The sequence below is a fragment of the Panthera leo genome, chromosome A2 (assembly GCF_018350215.1).
Source record: "Panthera leo isolate Ple1 chromosome A2, P.leo_Ple1_pat1.1, whole genome shotgun sequence".
In the NCBI taxonomy this organism is placed as follows: domain Eukaryota; kingdom Metazoa; phylum Chordata; class Mammalia; order Carnivora; family Felidae; genus Panthera; species Panthera leo.
This window is the reverse complement of record NC_056680.1, coordinates 146,031,039-146,049,006: the sequence shown is the minus strand read 5'-3', so window position 1 is coordinate 146,049,006 and position 17,968 is coordinate 146,031,039. Positions and strand designations below refer to the sequence as shown.

At 38.2% G+C, this 17,968-nt stretch overlaps 1 protein-coding gene across 2 annotated transcripts in view; it reads right to left on the bottom strand.

Moving 5' to 3' along the window:
* Positions 1–500: 500 nt before the first annotated feature.
* The window catches only part of MKLN1 (muskelin 1), a 212,545-nt gene continuing 195,077 nt past the window's right edge, over positions 501–17,968 (bottom strand). For both annotated transcript variants that reach the window (XM_042924831.1, XM_042924822.1), the window contains exons 17-18: positions 11,001–11,055; positions 501–853 (exon numbers count right to left, since the gene is read on the bottom strand). In XM_042924831.1, coding sequence (XP_042780765.1) covers positions 732–853; positions 11,001–11,055 — 177 coding nt within the window. In that variant the 3' untranslated portion in view covers positions 501–731. The remainder of the gene's footprint in view (positions 854–11,000; positions 11,056–17,968) is intronic.

Below are 17,968 nucleotides of genomic sequence, written 5' to 3'. Positions count from 1 at the left end.
CTCAAAGCTATTGTAATATCCACTATAAAATATATCATTATAGAAATACTATAGACCAATCTCAGATAAGTGCCTGGATCAATCTTGGGTTTCATTTTTTAGTTCTATGACAAGGGGCATACATTTGAGCCCTCTGTTCTTCCTACTGTTTAATGTAATACAAGACTCTAGTCAACAGAGACACATACATCACTTTTACATCATTTGCCCTACAGAACTCCACACTTTGAAGAATGAATTAAAGAGGTAAACAAGTGACATGACTTATAAGCAGTTTGCATGATGCGAGGTAAACTGAAATGGGAAAGGAGGAGAAAGAAGGCCAAAACAAGCCAACAACAAAACCCCAATTCTTACAGCACTGAGTCTGTTAATAGTGCTTACTTGCCCCGATTTTATAAAAATGAAATAAAAATCAGAAAAGGGTAAACTGCCTGATTACTTTTTCTTTTATACTCATTAGTTCTTAAAAGTTAAAGTAAGAAAAAAATATATATATATTTAAATGGAAAGTATACCAATTTCACTTTATTAGCCTAATTCAGGAATGGGATGAGGAGAAAGGGGCTGAGGTCAGGTATGAAGGAAGAGGGTTAAAACTTGTGACAGTAAAGATCCCTTCAAAATTCTGGTGCAGTCCTCAATCGCTGCAGCCTAATTGTCGGTCCACGGAGTTGGACTCCAAAATACTGAAATCAGACGTTCTCCATTTCTGTCCAGTGACTCTTCAGTTACAGCGTGATGAGGTCTACCAGGTTGCCTTTGGGAGGAGTCATGCTGTCAGGAAAGAAATTTACTAAGGTGTCAAAGAGCTGAGTTCTTTGAGCATAGGTGTGATCCACATCGGAAAAGCCTGGTAAAGGGAGAGATACAAAGAAACTCATCCATTGTGTCTAAAACATGTAACGGAGAAGCTAGTTGAGAAAAGCAGCAATGTAGAATGCAAAAATCAAAACCAAATCTGATTTTAAAACCAGACAAACGTAGGTCCCGAACCCAGGTCTAGTACCTGGCCAGTGGTGTGATCTTAGGTGAGTTAATCAGCCTTGCTGCAACTGTCTGGTCAGCTATAAATTTGTATTAATCTTGTATACTCATGGGGATATTGGGCATATTAGATATAATTATGTGAGAAGCACCTGTTCTAATGACTGGCACTTTAGTAACTAATATTGACTCTCTTCTTTTCTTTACATTTACCTCTTCTACTCCACTGAGGAAATTTCTGCCTCTCTTCCAACTTTATAATACTTCCGACCACTAACATTTTTTTATAATAAAAAAATACAATAAAATCAAAATGAAAAATAAAATCACTTTCTTTAGAAAGTGGTCTAAAATCATTAAGGTCCCAAGAGCTGAATGTAGTCTCAGAGAACTGAGTGAAAACATAACTGAGGGAAAGAAATACATGTATGATAGCAGAGAACAGTACCTGGCCATACATGTTTGATACTATGCACCATGCTCTACGCCAGGCACACGTTGTGTGAAAAACAGAGCAATGAACGACTTTTCTGCAGGTAAACATTAGAAAGTGGATGACAGAGGTGCCTGGGTGGCTCAGTCAGTTGAGCGTCTGACTTTAGCTCAGGTCATGATCTCATGGTTCCTAGGTTTGAGCCCCACATCGGGGTCTGTGCTACCAGCTCAGAGCCTGGAGCCTGCTCAGGATTCTGTGTCTCCCTTTCTCTCTGCCCCTCCCCTGCTCATGATCTCTCTCTCTCTCTCTCAAAAATAAACATTAAAAAAAAAAAAGTGGATGACATTCTTAAAAGGTGGGGGTCAATGGAACTACAGGATTTTTTCCCCTTTAACCTTTAGTAAACATTTAATTTTCAAGTTCATTCCAGTCAAAGGAATATCCAGTGAGATGCTTCCTTCCTTTAGTTAGCTGTATTGCTTTAAGCTGCCTCAAATTTCTTATGTACATATAACGAATGATAAACAAAGTAGTCTTTTGATTTCCCCATTCCTGAAATGGCTGAGACATGAGAGCCCTATAGACTACCACAAGAAACAGAAATAGTACCAGAAAGAGTTATATACGCCATAATACTCAGTGAAAATTATTTCAAATTGGACCAATTTTCATTCAACTTAGAATACTGTTTTAGGTGCACTGTTTTCATTCTTGTAAAGAACATGAACAGAACAGAACATTGCCAAGGATATCAGTTTCCTGGAAGGAAAATAAACAATGCCTCAAGAAAAGTACATTCTTTTTTGTTAAAAAATTTTTTTTACTATTATTTTAAGTTTGAGAGCAAATGTTTACTTCTTTGGAGCTTAAGATTTAACAAAGAAATACCATGGAAAAGAACAGAAGGAAATACTCCAAAATGTAAGCAAAGGTTAGCTTTGAATGATGGTATTACTTTTTCCCCCTATTTAAATTGCTTTTCTGAATTTCTAAATTGCTTTATTTTCAACTTATTTTGAAAATTTTCAAATTCTTAGACAAGTTTCAATAATGCAACAAATATTCATATACCCTCACCTAGATTACTTAATTGTTAACATTGTCACATGTTCTCATTCTTTCTGTTGTTTGTACCCCACACATACTTTTTTTGTGGAACTATTTGGGAGTAAGTTGTAGACATTTTCACTCATACTTGAGTTCATTTCACCTAAGAACATCACTTGAATAGCCACTATATATTAAATTTGGGAAACTTAACAATAGTCTTTTTTATAGTCATTTTCTCCACTAAACTAAAACTCAATCCACTATCAAGCACTGTATCTAGTTTTTGGGTCTTTTAAAGTTTATTATTTATTTTGAGACAGAGACAGTGCAAGTTGGGGTGGGGTGCAGACAGACAGGGAGACACAGAATCCCAAGCAGTCTCCACATTGCCAGTGTGAAGCCCGATGCAGGGCTCAAACTCAACAAAACCGTGAGATCATGGCCTGAGAGTCAGACGTTTAACCAAATGAGCCATCCAGGCGCCCCTTCAAGTCTCTTCGGCCTGGAATAGTTCCTCAGCCTTTTTTTTTTTTTTTTTTTTTTTAAATTAAAAAAACCCATTTATTTATCTTGAGAGAGAAAGAACACAAGTTGGGCAGAAGCAGAGAGAAGGGGAGAGAGAATCCCAAGCAGGCTTCACACTCAGCATGGAGCCAGCCCAATGTAGGGCTCAATCCCACCTCAAGACCATAACCTGACCTGAGATAAAGAGATACTTAACAGACTAAACCACCCAGGTGCCCCTCAGCCTCTGTTTTTTTTTAATGGCACTGATATTCTTTTTTTTTTTTTTTTAATGTTTATTTTTTGAGAGAGAGAGAGAGACAGAGCATGAGTGGGGGAGGGGAGACACAGAATCTGAAGCAGGCTCCAGGCTCTGAGCTGTCAGCACAGAGCCTGAAACAGGGCTCGAACACACAAGCCGTGAGATCATGACTTGAGCCGAAGTTGGACGCTTAACTGAGTCACCCAGGCACCCTGACACTGATATTCTTGAAAAGTACAGAGCAGTTATGTAGCAGAATGTGCTGGATTTGGGTTGTCTGACTGCTTCCTCATGATCAGAATGAAATTTATGCAGTTCTGGCAAGAATACTACAAAAGTGATACTGTGTCCTTCTCAGTGCATCATGTCAGGAGGCACATGCTATCAGTGTGTCCCAATGTTCACTTTGACCACTTAAGCTACGGTAGCCAATTTTTTTCCAATGTGAAGGTGTTCTTTTCTACCACTATAATTAGTAAAATATTGACGAGGATACAATTTGAGACTGTGTGAATATCCTGTTCCCCAAGAGACTTGCACCCAATGATATTAGCATTCACTGATGATTCTTGCTAAAATAATTATATCTTGCTAAACAACTATAATGCTGTTTTTCTAATTACAATTCATTCTACATTTGTTGACTGACATTAATTATAAAGTTTTTTTTCCCTTCCATTTTATTTGTTTGCATGAGTATGCTCTCATGGATCCTTTTCTTCTTCAATATATTGTATTTATTACTGTCATTATTCATTTTAATACTCATACTGTCCCAGTTTGGGCCAGTGAGAGCTCTTTTGAGCTGGTTTCTATGTCTTTTTTAAATGTTCCCATTAATGGGGCACCTGGGTGGCTCAGTTGGTTGAGTGTCTGACTCCAGCGTAGGTCATGATCTCGTAGTTTGTGGGTTCGAGCCCCACGTCCAGTTCTGTGCTGACAGCTTGGAGCCTGGAGCCTGTTTGGGATTCTGTGTCTCCCTCTCTCTCTCTGCTCCTCCCCCACTCACGTTCTGTCTCTGTTTCTCAAAAATAAATAAACATTAAAAAAAATTTTTTTTTTTTTTTAAATACTCTGTTCCTTTCTGGCACAACAAGATATCCAAGCTCATCTTTACACAGTTCTGGAATGAGCCATTTTCCCAAGGATGCCTTATTCCTTTTTAGTGGTGAATAACATTTAGAAACCAAGATCAGTTGTGCTAATTGCCAAGGGTGGTGCTGTTTCTAGGCCTATCCACATATGTACACACATATTATATAGCTTTTTTTAAGCCAAAATCATGAGTTCATGATTTCATTGATGATTCTCAGTTTTTAAGAACGTTAAAGGATTCTTCCTCTCCTTATCCCATTCCCTATTTATAGTACCTCCTTTCTTCCACTAAGAAAACTGACATTCTGCAGTATCATATTTACTAATTTGCTCAACCTGAAATACACACAAAACACATTCCAGATTTACTATACCCAAACCACCACAGGCAAAACACAAGATTTCTTTGCTTTCACTGTCTTTAAAATATATTTCAGTAGGAGTATGGTCTAAGCATTGTACTAAACATTTTCTCTCTTCCCCCCTGCTATTGGGTGGTAATGTTACCAACTGGATAAACAGGCTTCTGTTTGTAGTCAACTTTTAGGTTTTTCCTTTCTTTGTTTTATTTTCTATATTTGTAAAAATGTGATGTTTTATTTTTAGGAGAAAATATTGATTCTGTGGTAATCCTCTAATGAAGTAATACCTATGTATTACTAATGAAACACCTGTCTTCTTATGAAATAATATCAAATGAAGTAAATACATTTCCATGAGATTAAATGATTTAAGAGGGAGGGAAACACTGAGTTCCTGCTGTGTGCTAGGTAGTTTATGCATGGCCACATTTCATTCTTATAAAAAAAATAATGAAGCGTTTATCATAAACTCCCCTTTCATGTGAGACAGGTTAGAGAGATTCAGTAATTTAGTAAGATCTCACAGCTGGTGAGAGAAGAGAATAGAACGTGGACCCATGTCTGTCTGACTCCAAAGCTCATTTATGTATTTTTATTAACAAATATTCACTGAGTGCTTAAACTGTAAGCAGTGTGCTAAGTTTCTTTAACCCTTAAAAGAACATGTTTAATTAATTTTTTGACTTAAATATTTTTATCATTGGAGTATAATGACATACAATGTTATGTTAGTTTCAAGTGTACAACTTAGTGATTTTTTTTTTTTAATTTTAGAGAGAGAGAGAGAGAGAGAGAGAGAGTGAGTGAGTATATGTGAGCAGGGGAGAAGAGCAGGGGGGGAGGGTGGGGAGAGAGAGAAAGAGAGAATGATTGAATGAATGAATCTTAAGTAGGCTTCACAGTCAGCACAAAGACTGACATGGGGCTTGATCCCATGACCCTGGGACCATGACCTAAGCTGAAATTAACAGCCAGACACTCAACCAACTGAGCCACCTAGGTGCCCCACAATGCGGTGATTTTTACTTAACAATTCCATACATTATTCAATACTCCTCACAGTAAGTATAGTTACCATCTGAACAGGTTTTATTTTTATTCACCATTTACCAGTGAGAAGACTGAAATTTACACTATCATTAGATGAATGTTTAAATTATGGTAGATCCTATTATGGAATATCATATATCACTCAATAAGAATACAATAGATTACAGTTTCTTGCAAACATCTCCATGCCACATCATTAAATTTTAAAATGTTATGTTGTAGAATACATATTTTACATTGTGTAATAAAACCAGAACATACAAAACTATACATCTGTGTCCGTGTGTACAGTCCATCCTTATTATTCAGATATTTGTGCATTTGTCTGCCCATTAAAATTTAGCTGAAACTCAAAATCAATACTTGTGGCACTATGTGGTCTTGCACAGACAAGTGGACAGCTGCGAAAATACACACACGTTCTCAGCTGAGGATGAACTGGGTGATGCTCTGCCTTCTTTTTTCACCTCTCACATTATAAACAAGCGTCCTTTTTGGTCTATTGGTGTCATGTTTTTTGCATTTTGTGCTTTTTGTTGGTGACTTCACTGCTTAAAATGATCCCCCAAGTGTAGCGCTGAAGTGTTGTCTAGTGTTCTTAAATGCAAAAAGGCCATAACGTGCCTTATGGAGAAAATGTGTGTGTTAAGACAAGCTTCTTTGAGGAAAGAGTTACAGTGCTATTGCCTGAGTTCAATGTTAATGAATGAACAATATAAGGAACTTAACTCCCTATGTCCCATAGGGTAATGGTTCAGTATTCACTAATTCAGCCGTAACAGAACAGACTGATGACTTAACAGAACTACTGTAAATAAAGAGAATCAGCTGTATTTGTATATCTGTGTATATGGTTGTGTGTATATGTGTGTTTGTGTAAAGATCTGCCAGATATGAAAGGTTACGCTTGAGAGGAGACAGAGCTGAGGAAAGTTGTTCAGGAAGAATCTTAAGCTTTATCTGTAGTCAATGTTTTTTTAAAAAATACATTAAAAAGGGTAGGCACTAGGAACGTAACATGACTAATTAAAAGGCAGAGCTGGGACAAAAACGGTTACATTGATTATCATAAATCTCACACTCCTAATCAATGTTTCTTTCACTTGATTTTCATCATAAAATGGAATAAGAAATTAATCAGAGTAGTAGAAACTGGTAGAGCTCAATGAGAAGCAGTATAGTTGGTAGTTTATAGAGAGCGAGCTCTGAAGCCATACTATTCAAGTCTCTATCCTTGTTTTGCCATTCACCAGCACTATTCCTGAGCAAGCGTCCTAGTTTCTTCATATATAAAAGGGCCTCACAACAGTAGCTACTTCATAGGATTATTATCTAGATTAAATGAGTTAAGACATGTACAGTACTTAGAATAGTACCTGGCCCCATAGAAGTGCTCAATAAATACTAACTATCACTTTATTGCTACTATCATGACTAAAGATAATGACTGCTGTAAAAAGAAAAGTGAACTATTAGGAATATACAATACTTTTAACTTAATATCCTATACGGACTAGGTAAGTTTTCCTATTTACATTTTTCTCCTGGATATAAGTTTATTTATACTTTCTATTGCTAATAATAAATTCACTATTATATAAAAAGTATCTGTAAACATGTGGGTTACAGACAGGAGGTTGAAGAAAGTATCTTTTATTAAAAAAATTTTTTTTTTCATGTTTATTCATTCCTGAGAGAGAGAGACAGAGTGCAAGTGGGGGAGGGGCAGAGAGAGAGGGAGACACAGAATCTGAAACAGGCTCCAGGCTCTGAGCTGTCAGCACAGAGCCTGACGTGGGGCTCAAACTCATGAGCCACGAGATCATAACCTGAGCTGAAGTCAGACACCCAACTGACTGACTCTCTCTCAATCTCTCTCTCTCCTTCCAAAAAAAAAAAAAAAGAAAAAAAAAGAAAAAGGCAAAATGCTCTACAGGACAGATTGTTTCCTAGTTCTCACATACCTTGCCGAAAGTACGCTTAAACTGTACCAATGCATACTTTCTGGAACCAAGATACAGCTCTAAAAATCAGCAAAATGTCTGAGTTCAAGCTTAAAAGTGCCCACAGCCACCAGAAGCTCTAAAGATCCCCAGAGGTTATTTTGCTCTGAAGTCTGTCATTTTTCAAAATTAAGATGTCAGCTGTCTGTAAATCACTTTCCATTTTTCTAATTCTTCAAGGTACAAAGGACATTAGTCAATAATTAATTCTCACTAGGAGGTTAAGAGAAGCAATTTGGAAGGAAGTCTGTCAGAAACTTTAGCAGAGGCAAATTTTTTGGAGAATTTAGAAAATGAAGTATTTAGTTTATCTATACATGAAAAAAATGTATACAACTAGAGACACTGGACTGGCTCAGTTGGTGAAGCGTGTGACTCAATCTCAGGGTTGTGAGTTTGAGGCCCACATTGGGTGTAGAGATTACTCAAAAATAAAAATCTTAAAAAATGTATATATCTACACGTGAAATACCCCACTTGATTTCAACTCTAAGTGGAGTGAAGATAAGACAATCTGATGGGAAATAAACAAGAGTCAGGAACTTGAAGTAGGCATGAAACATTAAGGAAAATACATTTTGTTTATAAATACCAAATTTCTCCTTATTAAAATTGGCATAAAGTCCGAATTTGCCTTTCATCCCAACTTACCAGTGTTACAAAGAAGATTACATTTTTTTAAAAATCCTTTTCTGTTTTTTAATTTATTTATTTTGAGAGACAGAGCATGCACCCAGAGGGGCAGAGAGAGAGGGAGAGAATCGCTAAGCAGGCTCCGAGCTGTCAGCACAGAGCCCGATGTGCAGCTTGAACTCATGGTTCGTGAGTTCATGACCTGAGCCCGAAACCAAGCTTCCGATGCTTAACCGACTGAGCCACCCAGGTACCCCAAGAAGATTATGTTTTTGAGGGAGGTAATATTAATAGTACTCTGAATGGGGCACTTACTGTTTTATTGTGTTAAGTGTTCGCCATAATTATTTCACCTAATTCTCTCAACTTATGGTAAGTACTCTTATTACATCCATTTTATAAATGGAGAAAATTAAATATTAGAGAGGTGACTTGCTGGGGGCACCTGGGAGGCTCAGGTGACGATCTCACGGCTTGTGGGTTCAAACTCCCCATCAGGCTCTGTGCTGACAGCTTGGAGCCTGAAACTTGCTTTGGATTCTGTGTCTCCTTCTCTCTCTCTGCCCCTCCCCTGCTCACACTCTGTCTCTCAAAAATAATAAATAAATGTTAAAAATTTAAAAAAATAATAAAAAGAAAGGTACTTGCAAGAGGTCACTTTTTTTAAGTAGGCTTCACACTCAGCGTGGAGCCCAATGTGGGGCTAGAACTCACGACCCTGAGATCAAGATCTGAGCTGAGATCAAGAGTTGGACACTGAACCGACTTAGGCACCCAGGCACCCCTCAAGGTAGCTTTTTGAAATTAATTTGGTTGAAATTAGCAAGTGGCAGAATTGATATCTGAACCTAGATTCTGACTCTTAATCACTCTCCTACACTCTCATCTCTAACTACTAAACATACTGCCTCCTTCAAACAAGGTAGGAAGTGAAACCCCACAGGAATTTCTTTTTGTATTTTTTTCTATTGTTTGTATTGTTCTCAGTGTATCTGAGGTTTGCTTGGAATCCAAGTAAAACAAACTGTTCCTGAAAAATATATTAGCTGGCAGTGAATGGGGAAGAGACCAAAGAAAGGAGTTAAGTTAAAGGTAAAATATTTGCTGACACCAACCTAACATATTTAAATGACTGCCAAGAAATTTTTGTTCTAAAGGCTAAATATAAGTCAGCCAGAGACATTTTAGTGCTGCTCACCAATAAAATAGAAATAATGGCCCTGGGCTGTGGTATCCATGCATAACAAGGCACATGTTCATTCGAACAATATCTATGTGCCAGGTTCCTAATTCATTTATCACTAAATCTCTGTCTCAAATGATGAAATTCACAAGGGTATGGACTTTCTAAAATAACGCTTATACTTAAATTCTTCATCACAGGGTTAAGCTCTCTGTTAGCCTCAAAATATTTGTATGGAATAGTGCTAAACAATTATCTAAATTTTCAGAGAACCTATGTTTTATAGCAAAGTGTGCTCAGTCCTACCCTGTGGAATCCTATGTGTTCTGGAATTAGAACTCAGGACTAGAGGTGCCTCTATCAGTGGAGAAGCCTTGATTACTGGTTATGGAATAAGAAAGGGCAAGACCCCAAGGAAAATTGCTATTCTTTCCCATCCCACTGAAAAACACCAGAATTATATATGTTCTGTTCCTTTGAGGTATAGCTCACCTTTAGGAGACATAAGGATGATGAAGAAATTAAATTGCTATCCCAAAGTGTTATTTTATGCTAGAGATAAAGACTAGTATCTGTATTTCATATACTGGAAAATCTCAATACTACTGTTCAGCTCTAAGGCAAATTATAACAGCAGTGGCATGAATGGAATTAATAAGCATTTACCACGTGACTGTATTTTGTAATGCCAAGAGGGGGGCTGGAAATTCCCCTACTTCAAAAGCCTACAGCCTTGTTGAAAGCATAAAGCTATCATAATGATGTATCCTAACAAAAAGATTCTTGAAAATTCACCTGATTTCTACTGGATTCTGTAAGATTCCCCACTTCACTACAGTCTAGTTACATTAATAATCCATTGATACTAAATGAGAGTACTCCTAAATGGAGACTGATGCCCATATCTGGAGTGTCTGAGAAACACTGGAGTTTCAAGTAGAGTTTATCTTAAACAATTAAAATAACAGCATACAAAATTTGGCATTTTCAGGGAAGAGATAATGCATTTTCTCTGATCTCAAAATGATTTTGTCATTGCCTACCCATCACCAATCTGTTGATTCCACAAAGAATAAACTGAGAGGAAAAATCATCCCACCAAGAAGTGTCATCTAATAGTTAAGTGTATGAGTAGTACACCTACATTCCAAAACCATGCTATACGAGTTAATTTATTTTGATCATGCTTCTACTGCCACGTGTTTGCATAAGAACCCAGCAATTGGTGTAACAGGAACTGCAAACTGACCCATGAACTGGTGACTGATGCTTGGAAAATAACTCTGTAGCAGGTTATTAGAAATTTTGCAGGCTACCTTGAAACTTGTTTTGTTTAGATGAACATCTCGCCTGATGTTTCACTTAAAAGAAACCAAAATCCAATCCCCCAAATGGTAGGGCATGTAAGTTAGATAAACTAGGCTGGAATACTTACCTAGAGCTGTAAAATCTGAACCAGATTTGAATAGAGCAGAAGCTAGGAGCTGAAACTGTAAAAGAAAAATAGAAGCAAATTAGCTGACTAAGCATATTAGAGAAAAATTACGTGTCAGTTTGACCATTTATTAGCCACTGTAGATCTCTGCACATGTGCTGCAGAAGTCTGTTCATTAAATAGTAGCAAGAACACTACATTTAAAAAAATATGCTGATTTTTCTTTTTATTATTATTTTTTTAACGTTCATTTGTTTTTGAGAGGCAGAGAGAGACAGAGCGCAAGCAGGGGAGGGGCAGAGAGAGAGAGAGAGAGAGAGAGAGAGAGACACAGAATCTGAAGCAGGCTCCAGGCTCTGAGCTGACAGCACAGAGCCCTAAATGGGGCTTGAACTCACGAACCACGAGATCACGACCTGAGCCGAAGTCGGATGCTTAACTGACTGAGCTACCCAGGTGCCCCAGATTTTTCTTCTTAAAAAAAAAAAAAAAAAAAAATTTTAATGTTTATTTATTTTTAAGACAGAGACAGAGCGTGAACGGGGGAGGGTCAGAGAGAGAGTAAGACACAGAATCTGAAGCAGGCTCCAGGCTCTGAGCTGTCGGCACAGAGCCCGACGCGGGGTTCGAACTCACAGACTGTGAGATCATGACCTGAGCCGAAGTCGGACGCTCAACCAACTGAGTCACCCAGGCGCCCCAACACATCAATATTTGTAAGCTCTGACTTATGGCCTTTTGAAGGGCAGAGACTGGACAAGTATTCCAGAAGTAATTATTGAAGCAAGAGTTAAGAAAAAAGGGAACAAAAGGAAGAATTTAAGATACATGGGAAGTGTTTTTAAATATTCTCGGGGTGGGGTGTGCCTGGGTGGTTCAGTTGGTTAAGCGCTGGACTTTGGCTCAGATCATGATCTCATGTTTCGTGAGTTTGAGCCCCGCGTTGGGCTCTGTGCTGACAGGTCATAGCCTAGAGCCTGCTTCGGATTCTGTCTCCTTCTCTCTCTGTCCCTCCCCCAGTTCACGCTCTGTCTCTCTCAATAAATAAACGTTAAAAAAAATTAAAAAAAAAAATTCCCCACTCTTAGAAAATATTCTGCCAATGGAATAAAGACAGTTTCTTTAGCAAGTGGTGCTGGGAAAACTGGACAGAGATACACAGAAAAACGAACCTGGACCACTTTCTCACACCATACACAAAAATAAACTCAAAATGGATGAAAGACCTAAATGTAAGCCAGGAAGCCATCAAATCCTTGAGAAGAAAGCAGGCAAAAACCTCTTTGATCTTGGCCGCAGCAACTTCTTACTCAACATGTCTCCAGAGGCAAGGAAAACAAAAGCAAAAATGAACTATTGGGACCTCATCAAAATAAAAAGCTTCTGCACGGTGAAGGAAACAATCAGCAAAACTAAAAGGCAACTGATGGAATGAGAGAAGATATTTGCAAATGACATATCAGATAAAGGGTTAGAATCCAAAATCTATAAAGAACTTATCAAACTCAACAACCAAAAAAAAACAAATAATCCAGTGAAGAAATGGGCAAAAGACATGAATAGATACTTTTCCAAGGAAGGCATCCAGATGGCTAACACACACATGAAAAAATATCACTCATCATCAGGGAAATACAAATCAAACCCATAATGAGATACGACCTCACACCTGTCAGAATGGCTAACATTAACAACTCAGGCAACAACAGATATTGGCGAGGATGTGGAGAAAGAGGATCTCTTTTGCACTGCTGGTGAGAATGCAAGCTGGTGCAGCCACTCTGGAAACCAGTATGGAGGTTCCTCAAAAAGTTGAAAATAGAACTACCCTATGACCCGGCAATTGCACAACTAGGTATTTATCCAAGGGATACGGGTATGCTGTTTCAAAAGGGCACATGCACCCCAATGTTTATAGCAGCACTATCAACAATAGCCAAAGTATGGAAAGAGCCCAAATGTTCATCGATGGATGAATGGATAAAGAAGACGTGGTATATATATATACGATGGAGTGTATATATACTCCATATAGATGAACACAAAGGAAGGGAAGCAAAAATAATAAAAAATAGGGAGGGGGACAAAACATAAGAGACTCCTAAATATGGAGAACAGAGGGTTACTGGAGGGGTTGTGGGGGGGGGGGGATAGGCTAAATGGGTAAAGGGCATTAAGGAATCTACTCCTGAAATCATTGTTGCACTATATGCTAACTAATTTGAATGTAAATTAAAAAAAAATTCTGGGTATTAGTCCTCTGTCAAATATATTTACTGCAAATATTATTTAGTCTGTGGCTTGTCCATTTTTCTAAAGTCTTCTAATGAAATTTTACTTCTGATGAAATCCAACTTAGCAGGCTTTTTACTTTTAGGGTTAGTGCCTTTGTGTCATGTCCATGAAATCTCTGCCTATGCCAAGGTTGTGAAGATGTTTTCTTCTTGAAGCTTTATTGTTTTAGGTTTTATATTTAGGTCCATCTTTTTTTTTTAATTTAATGTTTATTTATTTTTGAGAGATGAGAGCACAAGCAGGGAGGATCAGACAGAGAGGAGAGACACAGAATCCGAGCAGGTTCCAGGCTCTGATCTGTCAGCACAGAGTCCAACACGGGGCTCGAACCCACAAACCGTGAGATCATGACCTGAACCAAATTCAGACGCTTAACTCACTGAGCCACTCAGGCATCCCTAAAATTCTTATTTTCTCCTTCTTTTTTTTTTTTTTTTTAATTAAAAAACACATTTTAAAAAATGTTTTTATTAAAAAAAAATTTTTTTTAACCTTTATTTATTTTTGAGACAGAGAGAGACAGAGCATGAACGGGGGAGGGGCAGAGAGAGAGGGAGACACAGAATCGGAAGCAGGCTCCAGGCTCTGAGCCATCAGCCCAGAGCCCGATGCGGGGCTCGAACTCACAGACCGCGAGATCGTGACCTGAGCTGAAGTCAGAGGCTTAACCGACTGAGCCACCCAGGCGCCCCTGTTTTTGTTTATTTTTCAATGAGAGAGAGACAGAGCATGAGCGGGGGAGGAGCAGAGAGAGAGGGAGACACAGTATCCGAAGCAGGCTCCCACAAACTGTGAGATCATGACCTGAGCCGAAGTCGGACGCTCAACCGACTGAGCCACCCAGGCACCCTGAAAAATTCTTATTTTCTAATTGTTCATTGCTAATATAAAAATAATCACTTTTCCCCCCTATTGACCTTGTATTCTGTAACCTTGCTAAATTCACTTATTTTAGCATATTGTTTTGCGGACTGCACAGGGTTTTCCATATACACAATAATGTGATCTATACACACAATTCTGCTTTTCCCTTTCCAATCCATACACTGCTTATTCCTTTTTCTTACCTGATTGCACTAGCTATAACTTCTGGTACAATGCTGAGTAGAGGATGTCTGTTGATAACAGGCATCCTTTCCTTGTCTTAATCTTTAGGGAAAGAGTTTTATAATTAATTAGGAGTGAGAGCTTCATAGATGCCCTTTATGAGACTTAGGAAGGTTCTTTTCATTCCTTGTCTGCTAGTTTTTTTTGTTTTTTTTTTTTTTTATCATAAATGGGTTTTAAATTTTGTCAATGCTTATTCTCCACTTATTGAGATGATCTAAGGTTCTTCTCCTTCATTCTATCAATGTGGTGAATGACTGATTTTCAAATGTTAAACAGACTTTATATTCCTAGAATATACTCTCAGTTATTATGCATTAACCTTTTTATATATTGCTGGATTTGATTAGATAAAATTTTATTAAGAATTTTGCATCTCCATTCACAAGAGGTATTATAGTTTTATAATAACACAAGAGGTTTATAGTTTTCTTTGCTTGTAGTATTTTTGTTGGGTTTTTAATATCAGTCAAGGTGCTTCATAACAGGATGTAGAAAGTGTTCTGTCTTCCTCTCCCTTCTTAGAGTCTATGAAGAGTTGCTATTTTTACTTCCTTCATTCCTGAATGAATTTAGTGAGATAGCCATCAAGAGTCCAGTTTTCTTTTCTTTCAAAAAACACTTTGAAAGTGTTTTTTTTTTTTTTATTTTAGAGACAGCATGGGTGAGACAGCAAGTGGAGGAGGGACTGAGTGGGGGAGAGGGAAGGAGTAAGAGTGAGGGAGGGGGAGGGGAGAATCTTAAGCAGGCTCCCTGTTCAGCACAGAGCCCAATGTGGGGGCTCTATCCCAGGGTCCCGGGATCATGACTAGGTGCCCTGAAAGTTGTGTTTTGTTTGTTTGTTTGTTTTTTAAGCTTATTTATTTTAAGAGAGAGAAAGAGAAAGAGAGAGAGGAAGGGGCAGAAGGTTCAGGGAAAAAGAATCCCAAGCAGGCTCCACGCTGTGAGCAGAGCCCAATGTGGGGCTGGAACTCAAGTCACTGGAATTTACCCTTTAAATTAAACCATAAGATCATGACCTGAGCTTAAATCAAGAGTCGGATGCTTAACTGACTGAGCCACTCAAGTGCCCCCCAAAGTTTTTAATTACAAATTCAATCTATGTCTGTAACTGATATGGAGTTCCTTAATATTTTCTAATTCTTCTTGTGTCTGTTTTGTTGTGCCTTCCAAGGAATTTGTCCATTTCAGCAAGTTGAATTTGTTGGTAGTTCATAATATCTCCTTAGTCTCTTTTAATATATATAGGGTCTGTAATAATGTTGACAACTTATATTTTCACTATTTTTTTTCTTCCTAAGTTTGGCTATTTTATTCACCTTTTCAAAGAACCAACTTTTCACTTAAAACATTTTTTTCTATTATTTGTTTCCTAGTTCATTATTTTCCAATCTTCTACTTATTTTAGGGTTAATTTGCTCCTCTTTTCTGACATCCAAGGTGAAAGATAAACATTACTGGTTCTACATGTGGAAGGGTAGGGAGAAAACTATTATTTTAACAACCTGATTTAGTGGAACTGGTATGCACTGACCTAGGATTTTAACAGGTATCAAGTGATACTATATAATCTGAATAAAGCCAAACTTGAATATCTAACTATCACCTCAATGTATAAGGCTGGCTGTTCCACAAGCATCTCAAACTGAAGATATATCCAACATTATACTCCTGGTCCCAGTCAGGAGTCCACACTCAGCACCCCAAACTGGGATGACCCACAGCCTTCTCATTTCAGTTGATGGTAACTCCATCCACTAAGGCTAGTAACTTTGGAGTCATTTTTTTCAAACACTACATCCAGTCGATCATAAAATTCTGTTGGTTCTACTTTTTAAAAAAGTTTTTAATTTTCAGTTAGTTAACATACAGTGTAATATTGGTTTCAAGTGTACAGCATCGTGATTCAACACTTCATACATCACCGTGTTCATCACAAGAGCATTCCTTAATCTCCATCATTGACTTAACCCACTCTCACCCACCTCCTTTCTGGTAACCGTTAGTTTGTTTTCTATAGTTAAGAGTCTTTTGGGGCACCTGGCTGATTCAGGTGGTGGAGGGTGTGACCTCTGATCTCTGGGTTATGGGTTTGAACCCCATGTTGGGTGCAGAGATTCCTTAAAAAAAAAGAGAGAGAGTCTGTTTCTTGGTCTGCCTCTCCTTTTTCTTCCCCTTTGCTCATTTGTTTTGTTTCTTAAATTCCACACATTGAGTAAAATCATATGGTATTTGTCTTTCTCAGACTTACCCATTTAGCATAATATTCTCTAGATCTGTCCATGTCATTGCAAATGGCAAGATTTCATTCTTTTTTATGGCTGATAATATTCCACTGTATATACGTGTACGCGCACACACACACACACAGACACATAATATCAATCGATGCACACATGGGCTGTTTCCATAATTTGCCTATTATAGATAATGCTGCTATAAATATCAAAGTGCATGCATGTATCCCTTTAAATTAGCATTTTTGTATTCTTTGGGTAAATAGTAGTGCAACTGCTGGATCATAGGGTAGTTCTACTTTTAACTTTCTGAGGAAACTCTACACTGTTTTCCACAGTGGCTGCACCAGAGTTTGCATTCCCACTGGTGATTCCACCGTTAACATCTACTGAGAATCTGATCTACTCTACTTCTATTTCTACTGCTGCTACTGGGTCTGAGCTACAATAATCCCTTCCTTAGAATTTCTGTGGTCTCCCTTACAGGCCTCTCTGCCTCCATTCTTATTCTCCTTTAGTCTATTCTCAATACAGCAGTCAGAATAATCTTAGATCTTAGTGATCTTAGGTAAGACATAAAGCACATCTTATCATTCCTTTGCACAATACCCTGAACTGGCTCCTTATTCATTCAGAGTGAAAACCAAAGTCCTAACAGTGACTTAAGAAGTCATTCACCATATGATTTCCCAATCCCTGCTCTTACCTCTCCGACCTCATCTCTGACTCCTCTGAACATTTTTACCTCTGCTCTAGCCACAGTGGCCTCCTTGCTGTTCTACACAAAGCCAGAATGTTCCCATCCTCAGGTCCTTTTTCTAGCCCTCCCTTTACTAGGAATTATCTTCCCCAAATTAGCTGCTTAGACTCCCTCACACCCTTCAAGTGTCTGTGTGCAGCTCATTTTTTTTTTTATTTTTTTTTTTTAACGTTTATTTTTGAGACAGAGAGAGACAGAGCATGAACGGGGGAGGGTCAGAGAGAGGGAGACACAGAATCTGAAACAGGCTCCGGGCTCTGAGCTATCAGCACAGAGCCCGACGCGGGGCTCGAACTCACGGACCGCGAGATCATGACCTGAGGCGAAGTCGGCCACTTAACCGACTGAGCCACCCAGGCGCCCCTGTATGCAGCTCATTTCTAAATGAGGCCTGTTATGATCATCCTACTTAATACTGCAACTGCCCAATTCTCACCCCTTCTAACTCTGATCTCCCTTTATTGACCCTTTTTATCTCTTTTTAATTTTCTCATTATACCTGTTTCCAATGTACTATATAACTTATATACTTTATAAACTGTACTTTATAATTTGCTATATAATAGTTT